This window comes from Bubalus kerabau, chromosome 4 (genome assembly GCF_029407905.1).
Source record: "Bubalus kerabau isolate K-KA32 ecotype Philippines breed swamp buffalo chromosome 4, PCC_UOA_SB_1v2, whole genome shotgun sequence".
Taxonomy (NCBI): Eukaryota; Metazoa; Chordata; class Mammalia; order Artiodactyla; family Bovidae; genus Bubalus; species Bubalus kerabau.
In genome coordinates this window covers 57260904-57278978 of record NC_073627.1, presented here as the reverse complement: position 1 = coordinate 57278978, position 18075 = coordinate 57260904, and the positions used below count along the sequence as shown (strand labels likewise).

At 40.8% G+C, this 18075-nt stretch overlaps 1 protein-coding gene across 1 annotated transcript in view; it reads left to right on the top strand.

Moving 5' to 3' along the window:
• The window catches only part of ANKFN1 (ankyrin repeat and fibronectin type III domain containing 1), a 168118-nt gene that overhangs the window by 90619 nt on the left and 59424 nt on the right, over positions 1-18075 (top strand). The window contains exons 7-10 of the mRNA XM_055577564.1: positions 4104-4211; positions 14662-14761; positions 15070-15202; positions 15680-15796. Coding sequence (XP_055433539.1) covers positions 4104-4211; positions 14662-14761; positions 15070-15202; positions 15680-15796 — 458 coding nt within the window. The remainder of the gene's footprint in view (positions 1-4103; positions 4212-14661; positions 14762-15069; positions 15203-15679; positions 15797-18075) is intronic.

Here is an 18075-nt window from a genome sequence, read left to right as displayed (position 1 = left end):
TTGGAATGACAACTGACCTTTTCCAGTCCTGTGGCCATTGCTGAGTTTTCCAAATTTGCTGGCATATTGAGTGCAGGACTTTCACAGCAGCATCCTTTAGGATTTTAAATCGTTCAGCTGGAATTCCCCATCACCTCCACTAGCTTTGCTCATAGTAATGCTTCCTAAGGCCCGCTTCACCCTCCAGGATGTCTGGCTCTAGGTGAGTGACCACACCATCATGGTTATTTGGGTCATTAAGAACTTTATTATAGAGTTCTTCTGTGTATTCTTGTCTCTTGTGGATTCAGATAGCTAAATCAGACCATACAAAGCCTTGGACCACAAATACCAAAGATCTCTAAGACTCCTGACTCCCCTAGCGTTTGTTGATTTAATAACTATTCCAGTCTTACCTGGGCATCTTTCTTACTGAAGGCTTGCCAGAAACACGTGTGGGGAATATTGCAAGATTAAGATAAGATACTACTATACTGTCTAGTATACTAAGATACTTAAGGATCCAATCTCATTCCAGGGTGGGACAGAGAGGAAGGATGTGTATTTTTGAAGATGGAAGGATAACAGGAATAGAAAAGCAAAAAAAAAAAAAAAAAAGGAGGGAAAAAACAGTATGCCTGAAGGTGTAAAAGGGGGGAAGCCACTCCAAATGCATACCCCACGCAAGTTCTGACTTATGTGTTTACTTATAAACATCAGATGGATCCTGGTTCTGTAAACCTCAAATTCTATTCAGATACTCTCCCTCACAGCTCATTTGAAGAGCTTTCTCCAGAATGAAAAGAACAGTTGTCCAGGGCTGGGAAGAGTTACTTATTACTCGGTAATTAACATAGCAAATGGCAACACTTTCTAAAACAGCACATTTGATTAGTAGGGGTATCTGGCAAAGAACTGAAATCGAAACATGTCATTACAGTCGCTGCAGACTTGCCATGTCACTTGGAAAGAACAATATAAAAACACTCTGGTTCTATTTATAAACAGAGTATGACATTGTGATGTAACATATATCAGCATTCAGATATTTACTAGAGGACAATGTATTCTAACATGACAGAGTAATTGGAAATTTGGTAATATGGTTCCAGTAAGCTATAAAGCTTTTTAAAATATTTTTACAAAAGGCCTTAATGTGTTTTTATAGACTGATGTTAAACGGCATGGTACGTACCAAGAGAACAGGACCCAGACAGGCTTGTCTGAGTTACGATCAGGAGAGCCCTGATATCGCCAGCGAATGTAAGCTCTGCGTTGTGTTGCAACTGGAGTGTTCTTGTTACCAGAACAGTGAACAGTATTATGTGGCACAATCTGCTCTTTTCCTACCACACTAAGTTTATTCCTGTCAGGTTCCTGATTTCTTAATATATTTTCAATTTTCTTCCTCATCCCTAAAGTCTCCTATTTTATGTAGTCATCAGAACCTTCCAAACATCTATGAGAAAAACTCATTCTTTCCAAAAACCTTGGCATCACGTCCAGTGCTCACTAAGGCTGCAATTTAGCATTAGCAATTTTCTAATGTATCATAAAGTCATCAGTTCAAGCTCACCTCTGATGTAATAGGGCTCAGCTGAAAGGGCCAGGTCTAATTCATCTCCCCCTGAATTGATGGCAATATTAACACTCATTAGAATGTATGAGTACGTTCAGAGTCATGTAGTAATTCAGCCACCCAGGAGTCTCGCTCAAGCAAACAGCTTTGCTCATCTTATCTGAGTACTTCAGATATATTCACCTAAGAGAAAAAAACACATAACAGCCTCTGGGAATTCATGAGAGCATTGTTTATTCTCACTGTGTCCAGATACCAGGGACACTATAGATAGTCCAAGGGCCACTTGGAATTTGTTTCCTTGGACATTTCTAAATTTCCCAGTAAAAGCTCTTTCCTAGCCCATTCTACATGAACACCATCATGTTTCAAGTCACAATGCTTTACCAACATTTAATGAGCATCTCCAGTGTGCCCAGAATAGTGCTTTACTTACATTATTCCTCTGAAACCACAAATAACCTAAAAAAGAGATTCAAAAGCTCACTTTACAGAGAAGAGCCCTGAGGCAGAGAGAAATTAAGTCACGGTTTCTGCCAACAAGGCACAGCATCCACAGAAAGCACCTATGCCAACTCCCTGTCTCGAGTCGACCACAACTAAGCCACAGCACAGACTCCAACCAGACTCCCACCCTCCCTCTCAACAGAAAACAAAAACAAAAACACCACCATGGTATAAGGAAATGAGCGCTGTACAGAGGGTCATGAGACTATGTTATAGTCCTGGCTACGCCACCAACAAGCTGAATAATTTAGAACTGGAATGGCTCTCTCCGGGCCTTCATTTTCTGAGAGGTGCAAAAGGAAGATGGGTACATGGTGAATAGATGAGAAGGAAGAGGGATTAGAAAATCTCCGAGGCCTTCCACTTCAAAGGGAATTATCTGCTAAGGTAAGAAATGATGTTTCCATATACACCATTCAGGGAGTTCACCAATGAGGTCCCTTCTTTTTAAATTATTACTGACATAAGGCTTGCCATGTAACACTGTGCTGAATATCTAATATAATACACCTCTCATTTAATCCTCACAAAAATCCTGCCAGATAGATACTATACCCCTTTTTCATACTACTGAGTCAAGTCGCTGTCAGCTTACAGATACCAAACTAGGAATCAGAAGTGTTAGGGTTTAAAACCAGACTTATCTGACTCCATAACCTGAGTCCTTTCTGACTATGCTGAACTGCTTGGCCTGGGATGGACCAGTCCAGAATGCTTTTACTGAACATAACTGCCATGGCAGCGTTCCCTCATAGCTCAGCTAGTAAAGAATCCACATGCAGTGCAGGAGATGCCGGTTAGATTCCTGGGTTGGGAAGATCCACTGGAGAAGGGAGAGGCTACCCACTCCAGTATTCTTGCCTGGAGAATTCCATGGACTGTATAGTCCGTGGGGTTACAGAGAGTCAGACACAGCTGAGCAACTCTCACTTTCACTTCACTTTCAACTGTCATGGCATCAGCTTAGCAAGAGGCTGAACAAGAGAGACTCGCTATTTTAAAATAACTCTAGGTGGAAGGAACTTGAAACTTGTTCAATTAGAACTTAAGCCTCAGATATATTCATGAACTAACTGGCCTTTCTTGAAAAGAATGTCTACCAATTTTAGAGAAAGCATTTAAACTAAGAAGCACTTTAAGTTGCTGCTTTTGAAAGATCCAGAAAGTAAAAGCCAGGGGGAAAGAGATTAGAGGAGGAAAGGGATGGACTTTGAAATGGCTGACCTGCTGAAAATAAATAAATAAATAAATAAAACTAGAGTTGGAGACAGCAGAATTATAATCTTGACATTAGTCCCATACGGATTATTACTTTTGATATCATCATAGCCAAATGGAATGAAAATAGAAGGGGGAGAAAAATCTCAGTGGGTATTGCAATTTAAATTTGCCATGTAAGCTAATACTGTATATTTAGAGACTGAGCAGACAGGGTGGTTGGTGGCTCAGAGTATGTGGAGGAGCTGCCGTGCCAGCTAACCAAAGCAGACATTCATTAGAGCTAAAATGTAGATTTCCATTTCTTGGCATCTGACATGGGCTCTTTCCTTGGAAAGAAATGTCAATTTGGCCAAAAGTGTGAAACCTACAATAAAAGCATTGGGACTGTGGATTTCATCTAGTCTGCACATTCCCACCCCTTTCTTTCCTTCTGTGGGAATGCAGTCGCGACCTGGGGTGCTGAATGGAGAGGTGACAGGGGAACTGATTAGGACACGGATGCTCAAAAGGAGGGTAAGGAGCTGCGGGAGGGGACACTGGACTCCCAAATCCTCTATTTTCTTTTGGCTTTCGATTACCATTTTCTCTTGCCTTAAAACGGCCCAACACAAGACACCAACCACAATTACTGTTTTGTACAGGGCCTGAACAATGGCAGCTTCCAAACCCTTGGCAGTCCCTGCTCCTTGTGCGAGTGCTGGGTGCTCATCCACAGAGCCTGTGGGTAGTATAAGTACAACCCAGCTCCCGAGGCCAGGCAGGGAGGAGGCCTCTCCTACTTGAGAATTTCACTCTGTTTGTTTCTTTTGTTCAATAGACTGGAAAGACTATGACGACAGAGCACCCAGACACAAGGGACAGAGTGAAGTTTTGGAAGGTCTGCTGCAGCAGGTCCGAGCCCTTCATCAGCATTATAGTTGCCGGGGTAAGGATAAAAATCTCCTCCGGGCCATCGACTGAGGTCTCGGTGGCGCCGGTAATTTTAGCAGCTTCCTAACTGGGTCATACCTTCTCATTCATCAAGGAGGGAGAGAGATATTAATATTTGTACATCTGGAATCACTTTACAGCACTATCTTGCTTTAACCCTTGAGAAGAGACTCTCCCTTCCGTCCCTTCCTCTTTCTTGCGCACCCTCACTCCATAGGAACAGTTTGCACACAAGCACAGGAAAAATAGCGACTGCCACTAGTTTTGTTTAAACTGCACCTTCACAGAGCCTCTCCGTGTGCCGGGTCTTTGGGACGTTCACCCTCAGACTTTTTGCCTGCAACAAAAATTCTCTGAGCATCCTGTGGAAGCCCAACCAATTGTATCAGCAAACTTTTGTGTGTATTTATAATAAAGTTTACACGCAATTTCACTTTCAATATCTCTTTTCATCCTCATTTTGGAAATTATCCCTGAGGCTAAGTGACTTGACCAAGGCAAAATGCCAAGAAGAAACAGAATCAAGATACCAACCTAGATTTTCTGTCTCCAAGCCAGTCTTCTTGTTACACCTCAATTTGTGTCCCACTCTTCCATCAGGACAGGGCGCTGGCTTTTACTCTCCCCCTGAATTTTAATCTTTCCCTGTACTACTGCTCACGACAAAGTAGGGCACACCTTCTCTAGACATAGCTAACTATACCCAGAAAATCTCTGCAAAGCTTTAAAAAGATTATTTTCTACTTGAGCTGTTCAAATGGGACAGGGTCAGGTTTCTGATTGGTGTAATGATTTGTGGAGCAGGCACTTAGTTTTATTTGGAGAATTAAAAGTTCCATAAAGTTTTCATTTTCCATGCTCCTTCACCCATCAGAACTCTAACTGCATTGTATTCTCTAGAAGAGGGCACTGCTGGACCAGCTAGGTTAGAAATCTATGGTTGAAACTAAGAAATGCTAAACGGGTTTTGACTGGGTATAAGAAAATCATATTAAGCACTAGCAAAAGTTGTTCCCAGTTGCTATATAGCTATATAGAGCTGTTAAGAAATGCCAGCTATAGCTAGAAATGAGGGCAAGTGTTTGCAAGAAAATCATGTTCTAATGAGTGGCTGGTTCATTAGGAAATGTGAATATGCATGGAGGAAGCTTGAGAAGGAAACCCAAGGGGAATTTCATTCTTGGATCTCTAGGAAAACTTTAGCCAGAAAAGAGCCTTCAACATTCCACACTGGCCAAAATACCCTCAGTTCTCAGTTATCCAGGGCCCATTTAACCAAGTCAGGTGTTACCTAGGCTCCTTTCTCTTCTTCTGCCTTTCCATCATTTCCCTGTCCCTCAGCTCCTGCATGGCATGCAAAAATGATAAAGCAATTGGATAGATTTTTCTTTGCAACTCATAAGCCATTTTGTGTTTTCTGATAAAGATCAGAGGGGTGAAGCTAACACTATTCGTGGAATGAGGGATTGTTTTTTATATTATCTGAGGATTTAGATGCTCTCACCAATACCACTGGTTCACAGTCCAATAATCGAAAAATGATTGTCTTGACAGCTCAGTCATTTCTGTAGTTGCCATTCAACTTTTATCATGTACATATTTCCCCCCACAGGGATGTAAATATACACATGGCATCAAGCAAGATTTAAGGCATTAAGTAGAATTCCCAAAAGAGAAGAGTATTTTTATATTGAAATGAACATTGGATATTTAAACAGTATCTAAAGTGTGTTCCAAAGAAGAGTGGTTGCATAATTTGCTCAGCTGAAAGAGGGTCTCTGGTCAAGTAAATGTGGGAATTGTTACATTATATATCCCTTTACTGGAAATGTAAAATAGACATTAAATATTAAAGACTCTGATAAAAAGACATTTTGAATTTGGTTAAGCCAGCATTTTCCAAACTTATTTGGCCATTGTAAAACATTTTTCACAGAATTAGTGTTCCAAGGCACAAACTTTGAGGAACATTGACCTGCCATACTCCAGGATAAAACAAATGATCTTCCAAGATGATACAACATAAATCTTTCTAAGTCTAAAAGGATAAATGAAGGATAATTAGGTATGGCATACAGAAAACTATAAAACTTTAGTTTAAAATATTCAAGTACATTGATACTATGTGGTTTACAACTCTCGTAATTAGAAAAAAAACAATTATTTAAAAATCCCATTTTTACCACTTACTGTGCATACTTAAGAAGAGCATTTAACCTCTCCGAGCCATAACTTCCCTATCAGAAAAAGCCAGCATAATAATATCTATCTTTCAGGATTGTTATAAGAGTTAAATTAGATAATGGATTAAACTCATCTGGCATAGTGTAGGCACTTGGCAAACTCTAGCTTCTTTTTTCCCATTGTTCTTCCAGTTGAAGAATGGTGCGCCCTCCATCCTCAGTGCTTTATATGTCCTGGAATTAAAATGGAATCACTGACCAATTGTAATGAGGCTGTAGTACTCAATAAACACAACAGCATATTCTAAATGCAGAACTAATAACAAAACATTCCTTCTCCTACCAAAGCCCTACACGGAAGACACCAAAACCCACATTAATTTCTTTATTTTTGGCTAAAGAACTGGCCACAGCTAATTCACAGCTTTAGAGATGGAAATTCAGTGGAGGTATTGCACAGCTTTTATTGTTCACAAGGTTAATGCCCTGACATACATAATGAAATATAAAGGAGTCAACTGTGTTCACTAAAGCAGTCCCCTACAGGAGTGAATTTCAATTATTTTCCAATTTTTCAACTGGCAAACATCAGCTGAAACATTGTCTACTACGTGTTAGGTGCTAGATGTACTGGTATGAATAAAATAAACTCTCTATGCTCTAAGCACTTGAAAGCTAAAGACCAGCTGCATTCAGAGTCCAGAAAGCTAATCATTGCTCCAGAACTCTGAACTAAGCAAAAACAGAATGGCAGCCACAGTGTTCTTGGGAGAGAAGTGAGCTTAAATCTTGTATCAGTCTGGTGGCTCAGACAGTAAAAAATAGTCTGCCTGCAATGCAGAAGACCTGCGTTCCATCCCTGAGTCAGGAAGATCCCCTGGAGAAGGGAATGGCTACCCACTCCAGCATTCTTGCCCGGAGAATTTCATAGACAGAGGAGCCTGGTGGGCTACCGTTCCTGAGGTTGCAAAGGGTTGGACACAACTGGGTGACTAACACTTTCACTTTCATCAGTCAAGATGGGCTATGTCATGCTGTGGTATCCAAATGAACTGCAAAATATTTATTTCTCCCATATGCTACTACTATATGTCACTGGTCAGCTGAGGGCTGGCTATCCATCAGTCTTGTCATGATACTCTTTCTAGAAATATTTGTCAGAACCCACGGGGGTTCTTGACACTTGAAGGTCTCATATGGACAAGACTAACATTCACACTCAAAATCCATTAGCAAAACTGGTCACATGGCCCCAACCCTACCACAAGAGCTCCAAGAAGTGTAATTCTACTGTTTGCCCAAACTGGAGGAGACCTGGAATATTTGACATTTTCATGGGCTCCTTCCCCAACTAGTAGCAGCATTTCTCATTTTCTCTTTTTTTAGCCTAATTTTTTTTGTTTAGTCTTCATTTTTAATTAAGTTATATACTTAATACTTCAGAGTTCAGTGGCCTGTACTCTGAAGCCAGATTATGTGGGTTCAAACACAGGCTGAACATTTACAAAGCTGTGTGATCTTAAGTAAATTCCCACCTTCTCTATACCTCACTTTGCTCACTTGTAAAATTCAAATAAGAATTATGTAAACCTGTCAGTTATTTGAGAACTGAATGACTTAAAATAAGTAAAGCATTAAGAAAAGCTTTATTGTTAAAGAAAAAGAATTTCTCCCATCATCTGTTTTCTATTTCCTAAAGGCTCAATTATTTTGATGTTTTTTCTCTATCTCTAAATAACAGGGTTATATTGCTAATTCCTGATTTTAAAAAATTATAGTTACTATTTCACTAAGGAAGATAATTATTTCTTTTTTATCCCTCCACTCACTTACAAGCACATATAATTCCTACCCCCTTATCCTCCTTACCCCCCAGAGAAGAGAATGGCAATGCACTCCAATATTCTTGCCTGGAGAATCCCATGGACAAAGGAGCCTGGTGGGCTATAGTCCATGGGGTTACAAAGATTTGACATGACTGAGTGACTAAGCATGCATGCATCCTCCTAATATTGTAATTTTAATAAGGTCAATATTTACTGCTAATGCTATAATGATCATATAAATTTTAGGATCATTTTCCTTTCCTACATAAACTTTTATTTCCCCTGTAGTTAATACTCAACTTTTATTGTGTGTTTTTTTTGTCTTTCCGTGTTATAACTAATTAATCCCCAAGCTACTCTCCGGATCCATCAGTTTTTTTCTCAGTACAATCAGATACATAAGTATAGTTTTAAGTACATCTTCTTAAAGAAACCTCTCAGAGAGTCCTCTAACCTGCTCCAGTCTAGACTGGTTACTGGGTGCCTCCGTGTCTGTTATTGAGGATTCTTCTTGCCACTCTCCAATATTAGAGTTCTCTGTTTACCATCTCTTCCTTTGTCTGGGATTTGTCTGTCATTGGTGCAGCCTTTCCTCTAGTAGCTTCCTCATAGGATCCTTGGGAGCTAATTTTTGGATACATTAAGTGTCTGGAGATGTATTTATTTTATTTAAGGATTTGGATACATGTAGAATTCTCAACTGAAATAATTTTCCTTCATATTCATCATTTTCAAGCCTTTAGCGCTAAAAAGTCTGACACTATTCTGATTCCAGAAGTTTTATATGAAAGCTACTTTTTCCTGCCCTGGAAGTTTTTAAGTGGCATTGGAGAAGACTCTTGAGAGTCCCTTGGACTGCAAGGAGATCCAACCAGTCCATCCTGAAGGAGATCAGCCCTGGGATTTCTTTGGAAGGAGTGATGCTAAAGCTGAAGCTCCAGTACTTTGGCCACCTCATGCGAAGAGTTGACTCATTGGAAAAGACTCTGATGCTGGGAGGGATTGGGGGCAAGAGGAGAAGGGGACGACAGAGGATGAGATGGCTGGATGGCATCACTGACTCGATGGACGTGAGTCTGTGTGAACTCTGGGAGTTGGTGATGCACAGGGAGGCCTGGCGTGCTGCAATTCATGGGGTCACAAAGAGTTGGACACGACTGAGCGACTGATCTGATCTGATCTGATAACTTCACTATTTTAAAATTTCACTGCTATGTCCCCTTTGAGTGGCTCTTTTTTTGTCTGTTGTGCTGCACATTTGGCAAGGCCTTTCAATATGGAAACTTACAGCTTTCAATTATGGGATATTTTCTTAAATTATTTCTTTAATTATTTCTTCCCCTCCTTTTGCTCTGCTCTCTCCCATGAGAACCCTAATTCAGATACTGAACCTCATAAACCAGCCCCTTCTGTTTTTTTTTCCTCTCCTACATTTTCATGTTCCTTTGCTCCACTTTCTTGCAGATTCCCCCAGTTTTATTTTTTGTTTGGCTTTCCAGACTTCAATAACATAGTTCTAGTTTCTGATGCTCTCTGTTGTTCTCTGAATATTTCTCTTACAGATACGTATCTCTTTTACAAGGATGCAAAGCTTTGCTTGTCTCTCAGGCTATTCATGATTGGCTTTTTTTCATTTTATGTTTTCTTTTTTCAACATAGAGTCCTCTCTAAACTGCTGTTTTGCTTGTTTTGGGCCGGTGCTTTTTCTGTTACCTGCTTTCCAAACTGCCCAGTGATCCCTGTAGTATATGTGCTCAGATTTAAGAGAACTCAATAGCTGTTGAGAAGCTTTGAACACAAGGATCGGGCTCTTAAAAAGACCCCAGATGACACCACCCTTATGGCAGAAAGTGAAGAGGAACTAAAAAGCCTCTTGATGAAAGTGAAAGAGGAGAGTGAAAAAGTTGGCTTAAAGCTCAACATTCAGAAAACGAAGATCATGGCATCTGGTCCCATCACTTTATGGGAAATAGATGGGGAAACAGTGGAAACAGTGGCAGACTTTATTTTTGGGGGCTCCAAAATCACTGAAGATGGTGACTGCAGCCATGAAATTAAAGGATGCTTACTCCTTGGAAGAAAAGTTATGACCAACCTAGATAGCATATTCAAAAGCAGAGACATTACTTTGCCAACAAAGGTCCGTCTAGTCAAGGCTATGGTTTTTCCAGTGGTCATGTATGGATGTGAGAGTTGGACTGTGAAGAAGGCTGAGCACCGAAGAATTGATGCTTTTGAACTGTGGTGTTGGAGAAGACTCCTGAGAGTCCCTTGGACTGCAAGGAGATCCAACCAGTCCATCCTAAAGGAGATCAGCCCTGGGATTTCTTTGGAAGGAATGATGCTAAAGCTGAAACTCCAGTACTTTGGCCACCTCATGTGAAGAGTTGACTCATTGGAAAAGACTCTGATGCTGGGAGGGATTGGGGGCAGGAGGAGAAGGGGATGACAGAGGATGAGATGGCTGGATGGCATCACCAACTCAATGGACATGAGTTTGAATGAACTCTGGGAGTTGGTGATGGACAAGGAGGTTTGGCGTGCTGCGATTCATGGGGTCGCAAAGAGTCGGACACCACTGAGCGAGTGAACTGAACTGAACTGAACTGCAGGGTGATTTGGCATAGCTTTATCTTTAGGAAAGTAATAAAGCCAATGTCAGAATCTTTAGGTGCATTCATATGCTAATCAGAGTCTCAACAGACACTATTTCCAGTGTTCTGCCTGGAGGATAGAAGTTTGAGTACCAGTGTTCTCAGAGTCCAGTGGGGAAATACGCTGTAAGGAAGCTTTCATTTAATCCACTTGTTTTGAGTACATACCACTCCCCTCTTCCATTTATAACCACACATATCATGTCTTTCACGCCAGAGAGCTCTGTTTTTATTCTTTCCTGAAATTAAGCTATGGTCTTTCATCTAGAATGAGGAAGGGATAGGGAAGGCCATCTAGACCTCTAACTACTTTTTAAACAGATTTCAACAAACCCTCCTCATTTTAGCTCCACATTCACCATTCACTTCCAGCAGTGTGTGATGCCCATGGGGTGAGTCATGTTACTTTCCAACTTTTTCCACTGTTGGTTAAGGATTCATCTTCCTCAAGTCTACTAAATCCCTCTGTCCATCTGCTTCCTAGCTATCAAAATTCACTTGCTTTTATCTCCTTTCCCATCTCTTGGTCTTTATAGATTTACATCCCTTCCTCTTTTAAAATCTCTTAAATTTTTAAATCTCTTAAGCAAGAGAATTCAAGAGAAACATCTATTTCAACTGGAAAAGGTCAGTTTTCATTCTAATCCCAAAGAAAGGCAATGCCAAAGAATGTTCAGATACCGCACAATTGCACTCATCTCACACTCTAGCAAAGTAATGGTCAAAATTCTCCAAGCCAGGCTTCAATAGTACATGAACCGTGAACTTCCAGATGTGCAAGCTGGATTTAGAAAAGGCAGAGGAACCAGAGATCAAACCACCAACATCCGTTGGATCATTGGAAAAGAAAGAGAATTCCAGAAAAACATCTACTTCTGCTTCATTGACTCTGCTAAAGCTTTTGACTGTGTGGATAACAACAAACTGTGGAAAATTCTTGAAGAGATGGGAATACCAGACCACCCTACCTGCCTCCTGAGAAACCTGTATGCAGGTCAAGAAGCAACAGTTAGAACTGGACATGGAACATTGGACTGGTTGCAAATTAGGGAAAGAGTACATCAAGTCTGTATATTGTCACCCAGCTTTAACTTATATACAGACTACACCATGCAAAATGCCAGGCTAAATGAAGCAAAATCTGGAATCAAGATTTCCAGGAGAAATATCAATAACCTCAGATATGCAGATGACCCCATCCTTATGGCAGAAAGCGAAGTGGAACTAAAGAGCCTCTTGATGAAGATGAAAGAGGAGAGTGAAAAAGCTGGCTTAAAACTCAGCATTCACAAAACGAAGATCATGACATCCAGTTCCATCACTTCATGGCAAATAGATGGGGACACAATGGAAACAGTGACAGACTTTATTTTCTTGGGCTCCAAAATTACTGCAGATGTTGACTGCAGCTATGAAATTAAAAGATGCTTGCTCCTTGGAAGAAAAGCTATGACCAGCCTAGGCAGCATGTTAAAAAGCAGAGACATTACTTTGCTGGCAAAGGTCCATCTAGTCAAAGCTATGGTTTTTACATTAGTTATATATGGATGTGAGAGTTGAACCATAAAGAAGGCTGAGTGCTGAAGAACTGATGCTTTTGAACTGTGGTATTAGAGAAGACTCTTGAGAGTCCCTTGGACTGCAAGGAGATTGAACCAGTCAATCCTAAAGGAAATCAACCCTGAATATTCATTGGAAGGACTGATGCTGAAGTTGAAGCTCCAGTACTTTGGCCACCTGATGCAAAGAGCTAACTCATTAGAAAAGACACTGATGCTGGAAAAGAGTGAAGGCAGGAGAAGAGGATGACAGAGAATGAGATGGTTGGATGGCATCACTGACTCAATGGACATGAGTTTGACCAAGCTCCAGGAGATGGTGAAGGGAAGCCTGGCATGCTGCAGTCCATAGGGTCACAAAGAGTCAGACATGACTGAACGACTGAACAACAACAACTCTGCTTTTAGTGAGGTTTGGAAGAGAGTAGCATGTGATGAATATGTTCGTAGCATGTGATGAATATGTTCAGTGTGCTGCCTTTAATCAGAACTCCCAGCAGCATTTCAAGTAGGATATGGCCAGCCAAATTCATGTCCAAGTTAGAAGAAAATGCTTTCGCTTTGTCCTGGCAGGACTAACCACTATCAGCACAAGCTTGAAGCTGGCATGAAAGCTTGCATCAGTCAGCTCATTCCCAACTTGTCCTATAGGATCATAGGCAGAGCCACATGGGGCCTCAGGCACAGGCCATCTGCCCAGGTTTCCATGTCTAAGAGCAGTGATAGACTGTTCTCATCCCCAGTAACAAGTCTGTCAAGAGTTTGGTGACGACCCCAACAACCTCATCTTCCCTTCATTAATTATACTTAAGAATTAAATCAGTGATCATCTAGTTCAGCTTTAGGTAGCACTGCTTGCAAATACTGTTACAGAAAATCTACTACTTTTTTTTTTATAATTGAAAGATAATTGCTTTACAATGTTGTGTTGGTTTCTGCCATACAGCAACCTGGATCAGCCATAAATATACATATGTCCCCTCCCTCCCACCACCTACCCCATTCTACCCCTCTAGGTTATCACAGATAGCACCAGATAACCTACCACTCGGAGAAGGCAATGGCACCCCACTCCAGTACTCTTGCCTGGAAAATCCCATGGATGGAGGAGCCTGGTGGGCTGTAGTCCATGGGGTCGTGAAGAGTCGAACACGGCTAAGTGACTTCACTTTCCCTTTTCACTTTCATGCATTGGAGAATGAAATGGCAACCCCCTCCAGTGTTCTTGCCTAGAGAATCCCAGGGACAGGGGAGCCTGGTGGGCTGCCGTCCATTGGGTCGCACAGAGTCGGACACGACTAAAGTGACTTAGCAGTAGCAGTTACCTATCACTAGGTTATCACTGAGCTGCCTGTGTTATACACCAACTTCCCACCAGCTGTCATTTTACATATGGTAATGTATACGTTCCAATGGTAGTACTTTTATCAGTGAGAGCTCCAGATCGTAAATAAAAGAGCTAAACAGAAGCAATGGATGATTTGCTCATCACAGTAACCACAGAACCTAACATACAGCAGTGTCCCAATAAATATTTGTTCAGTGAATAAATGTATTATTCTGGGTACTGGGTTTTTTTTTTTTTTTTTTTTTTTTTAGACAAACCTTAACCTCTCTATGTCAGTATCTTCTTCTGAATAATGAGGATGTTAAGCGTGCCTACAGCTATTTTTGTAAGCCAACATACACACTGGAAAAAACAAAAACTACCCCAGAATATTAGCAATGGTTCTGCTAAAGTGGCTGGATATCATGTGTGGGGTTTTGTTCATTTTCTATGCTCCAGACTTCCTGTAATGTGCCTATATTAATTTTATAATGAAAAAAAATTAATGGAATATGTAGTCTAATAAGAGTTTTGCCAACATTGAGAAGTGAATATTAAAAGGCAATATGGGCCGGGAACAAAAGTTGATTCTATTTCTTTTTATCCCACCTCGTAATAAATAAGGAGGATATAAACAGAACACCTGCGTGATTGCCCCTGGAGTTATAAACGTTACTCATCTTCAACAGTTTTGAGGAGCTATTCATTAACTGAGTTAACTACTGGTATCTCAAGATACAGAAACTTCTGGACAAAGTGAATGAGCTGAGTCCCTCTGAAACTGAATATAAGTGCCCTGAGAGGACAGGGGAGAGAAAGGCAAAAAGATGGGAGGAAGGCTCTGAGAGTGCTCTTCTTCCAGTGAAATTTACACTATATTTTTTTCTGTGTTCCAGAAAGTTCAAAATTGCAAACCTCGGGCCGCAAGCAGTCAGTCTCCAGGAGCCTGAAACACCTATTCCATTCCTCAAACAAGTTTGTGAAGACCTTGAAACGGTGGGTCCTTTGTAGTTTTTCCAGGAAGTCTTAGCATCTCAGGAATCTACTGATTTTGGTTCTGAGTGGAAACTCGGTAAATATTTCTGTTTTATTATTAAAAGAATATAAAACTCACCTTTGTTCTGAGAATCTGAACAAAAAAGTTATTTCTTTGTATTCTAGCCAATAAATTTGTGGTACTTAACAGGAATCTTTTCATAGGTATATTTCAAATTATCATTTATCATGCCCCAAAATATTATTTCCATGATTCAGGCTTGGAGAAGATGGTTGAGGACAATTTTTATTTTGCTTTTTCTTTTCAGGGGACTCTACATAGCTGTTATATTTTATTACAAAGACAATATGTTAGTCACCAATGAAGATCAAATACCGATTGTTGAAATAGATGACTCTCACACCAGTTCCATTACACAAGATTTTCTGTGGTTCACAAAGGTATCCTGAGTTCTAATTTTATTCTTCCCCACTTTGCACCAACAGTACCTCACATAAATCTCTAAAACTTTAGTTGAGAAGTTGAGGAGTCTCCAGTGAGCAAAATATTGGAGTGGGAGTAAATCATCTCAATGGTCTCTTTTTGGCCCAATATGCCCTTTGTCATTAAAATGCTAAAATAGTATCTACACTACATTTTCAAAGCAAAGAAGCCTCCATCCTGTCAGATTGTGTCTCCACTATTCTGAGTTATGGGATCATTTGGCAAAGACTAAAATGGGGATCTGATTGTTTCATTAACATTCAGATCTTTTTCCAATTGGACAGAGATCAAAAAGTTGTTTTGCATGTATCTGAAAATGGACTGGAGAACAAACATCGGGTGTCAGGTTTCCTTCCCCCTGCTTTGCTTTGATGCCACATCCTAAATCATGCACTGGCTTGGATGATGATATGACCTCGTGAGTTCTTTTGCAGCTGTCTTGTATGTGGGAAGATATAAGGTGGTTGAGGCAAAGCGTACCGATCTCCATGTCCTCGTCCACAGTACTACAAACTCGGCAGAAGATGCTTGCAGCAACAGCCCAGCTACAGGTGAGGGGCTGGGTTTCAACGTAGATCTCCAAGGAAATTTTGGAAACACATGTCAGTTAAGTTACCAGTCCCACCTGGAAAGGGAAAGGGTGGGCTCCTTGCTGGTTTAGATCCTTAGACATATGAAGTCTTCTCGGATTCTCTGAGCTGTACACCTGTCTTTGTAGTGAACCTGTGCTTTTGGCACTCTCCTGGGGGAGGAACAGAGGTTTATCTTGAAGAATCTAGAAGTAAACAAGGAGTAAAGAGACCTGAATTCTGGATCTGATGTTAATCGGTCAACTCATTTCTGCTTTCTGGATCTGAGTTTCATCATTTGCACAATAAGAGTTTGACTAGCTCTCTTGATGAGTCCTGGATGTTTTGGCATCCTGTGGATCTGTATGAGTGTACAGAGATGGAAAAAGAGACCCTCAGATATTTCAAAGAGCTTCTTCGCTTGATGTTATGGGAAAACAAATCTATCTGCATACATTTTTAATAATTAAAAAACAAACCAAAAAAAAAAAAAACCTCTTAAAGACTTATCTTTCATTCTGAATTTAACCCTTCTGTACTATTAACCCAATCAGATCATATCTCCAAGCCCTGCAAGAATCTTTGTCAGTTACAGAGCTCCTCTTAGAAATGACATTGAATTCTAGCCAGGCATTTCTGGGTTTCCCTTTCATTGTTCTGTTTTTGTTTCAATATTATCTGTATTTGTGGTTCTTAGCACAAGAAAACCTCTGCTACATAGAATTAGGATGTTTAAGGTATCAATGAGGCTTTATCAGAGATGGGTTGGTGATGGTGTTCAGTTGCTGGCTCATGTCCAACTCTTTGTGACCCCATGAACTGCAGCACACCAAGCTTCCCTGTCCTTCATTAACTCCCAGAGTTTGCTCAAACTCGTGTCCATTGACTCAGTGATGCCATCCAACCATCTCATTCTCTGTCGCCCCCTTCTCCTCTTGCCCTCAATCTTCCCCAGCATCGGGGTCTTTTCCAGTGTGTCAGTTCTTCACATCAGGTGGCCAAAATATTGGAGCTTCAGCACCAGTTCTTCCAATGAATATTCAGGGTTGATTTCTTTTAGGATTAACTGGTTTGATCTCCTTGCAGTCCAAGGGACTCTCAAGAGTCTTCTCCAGAACCACAGTTCGAAAGCATCAATTCCTGGTGGCTCAGACAGTAAAAAGTCTGCCTGCAATGCAGAAGATCCAGGTTCGATCCCTGGGTCAGGAAGATCCCCTGGAGGAGAGCGTGGTGACCCACTCCAGGATTCTCGTCTGGAGAATTCCATGGACAGAGGAGCCTGGTGGGCTATAGTCCATGGGGTCGCAAAGAGTGGGACTTACCATGATAGGTATCTACCTACAAAGCTAGTGTATAACATAGGGAGCTCATCTTTCCCATTCTGTTGTTTTCCTCTATTTCTTTCATTGATCGCTGAGGAAGGCTTTCTTATCTCTCATTGTTATTATTTGAAACTCTTCATTCAAAAGGGCATACCTTTCCTTTTCTCCTTTGTCTTTAGCTTGTGTCTTCAGTAAGGTCTAAAAAACAAAAAGTGCCCTCAATTTCAACTCACTCTTTTTTTCATTAATTTATTTAACTGGAAGATAATTACAATATTGTGATTTTTTTTCCATACATCAACATGAATTGGTCACAGGTATACATATGTTCCCCCCATCCTGAATCCCCCTCCCACCTCCCTCCCCACCCTATGCCTCTGTGTTGTCCCAGAGCACCAGCTTCGGGTGCCCTGCTGTATATATATGGAATTTAGAAAGACAGTAACCGTGATCCTGCAGGCAGGGCAGCAAAGGAGTCACAGACGTAAAGAATAGAATTTGGACTCCGTGGGAGAAGGCACGGGTGGGATGATTGCGAGAATAGCACTGAAACATATACATTACCATATGTAAAATAGATGACGGCCAGTGCAAGTCCAACTCACTCTTGACTGCATAATCTTCTTTTTTTTTTTTTTTTACATCATCTTCTCCTTCAACTCAAGATGTTCTTGGAGCTGGGCCATAATGACTGTGCTAAATTCAAAGAGGCTTTTCCTTTCCTCACTGACCAGCTATAATTGGACTAAGCCGCTATACCTCAAAAACAGCTCTTTGTTTAGGATAAACTTCATTCTCAGTAGGCCCCTTGGTCCCTTAGTAAAGTTCTTTCTCAGGAGTCCTTAGCGGACCCTCCCATTAGCCTACCATACAACCCAGGAATGTTTAGATTATGAACTGAACAACTTTAGAATTTCAAATGGGGCTCTTTATTTTATG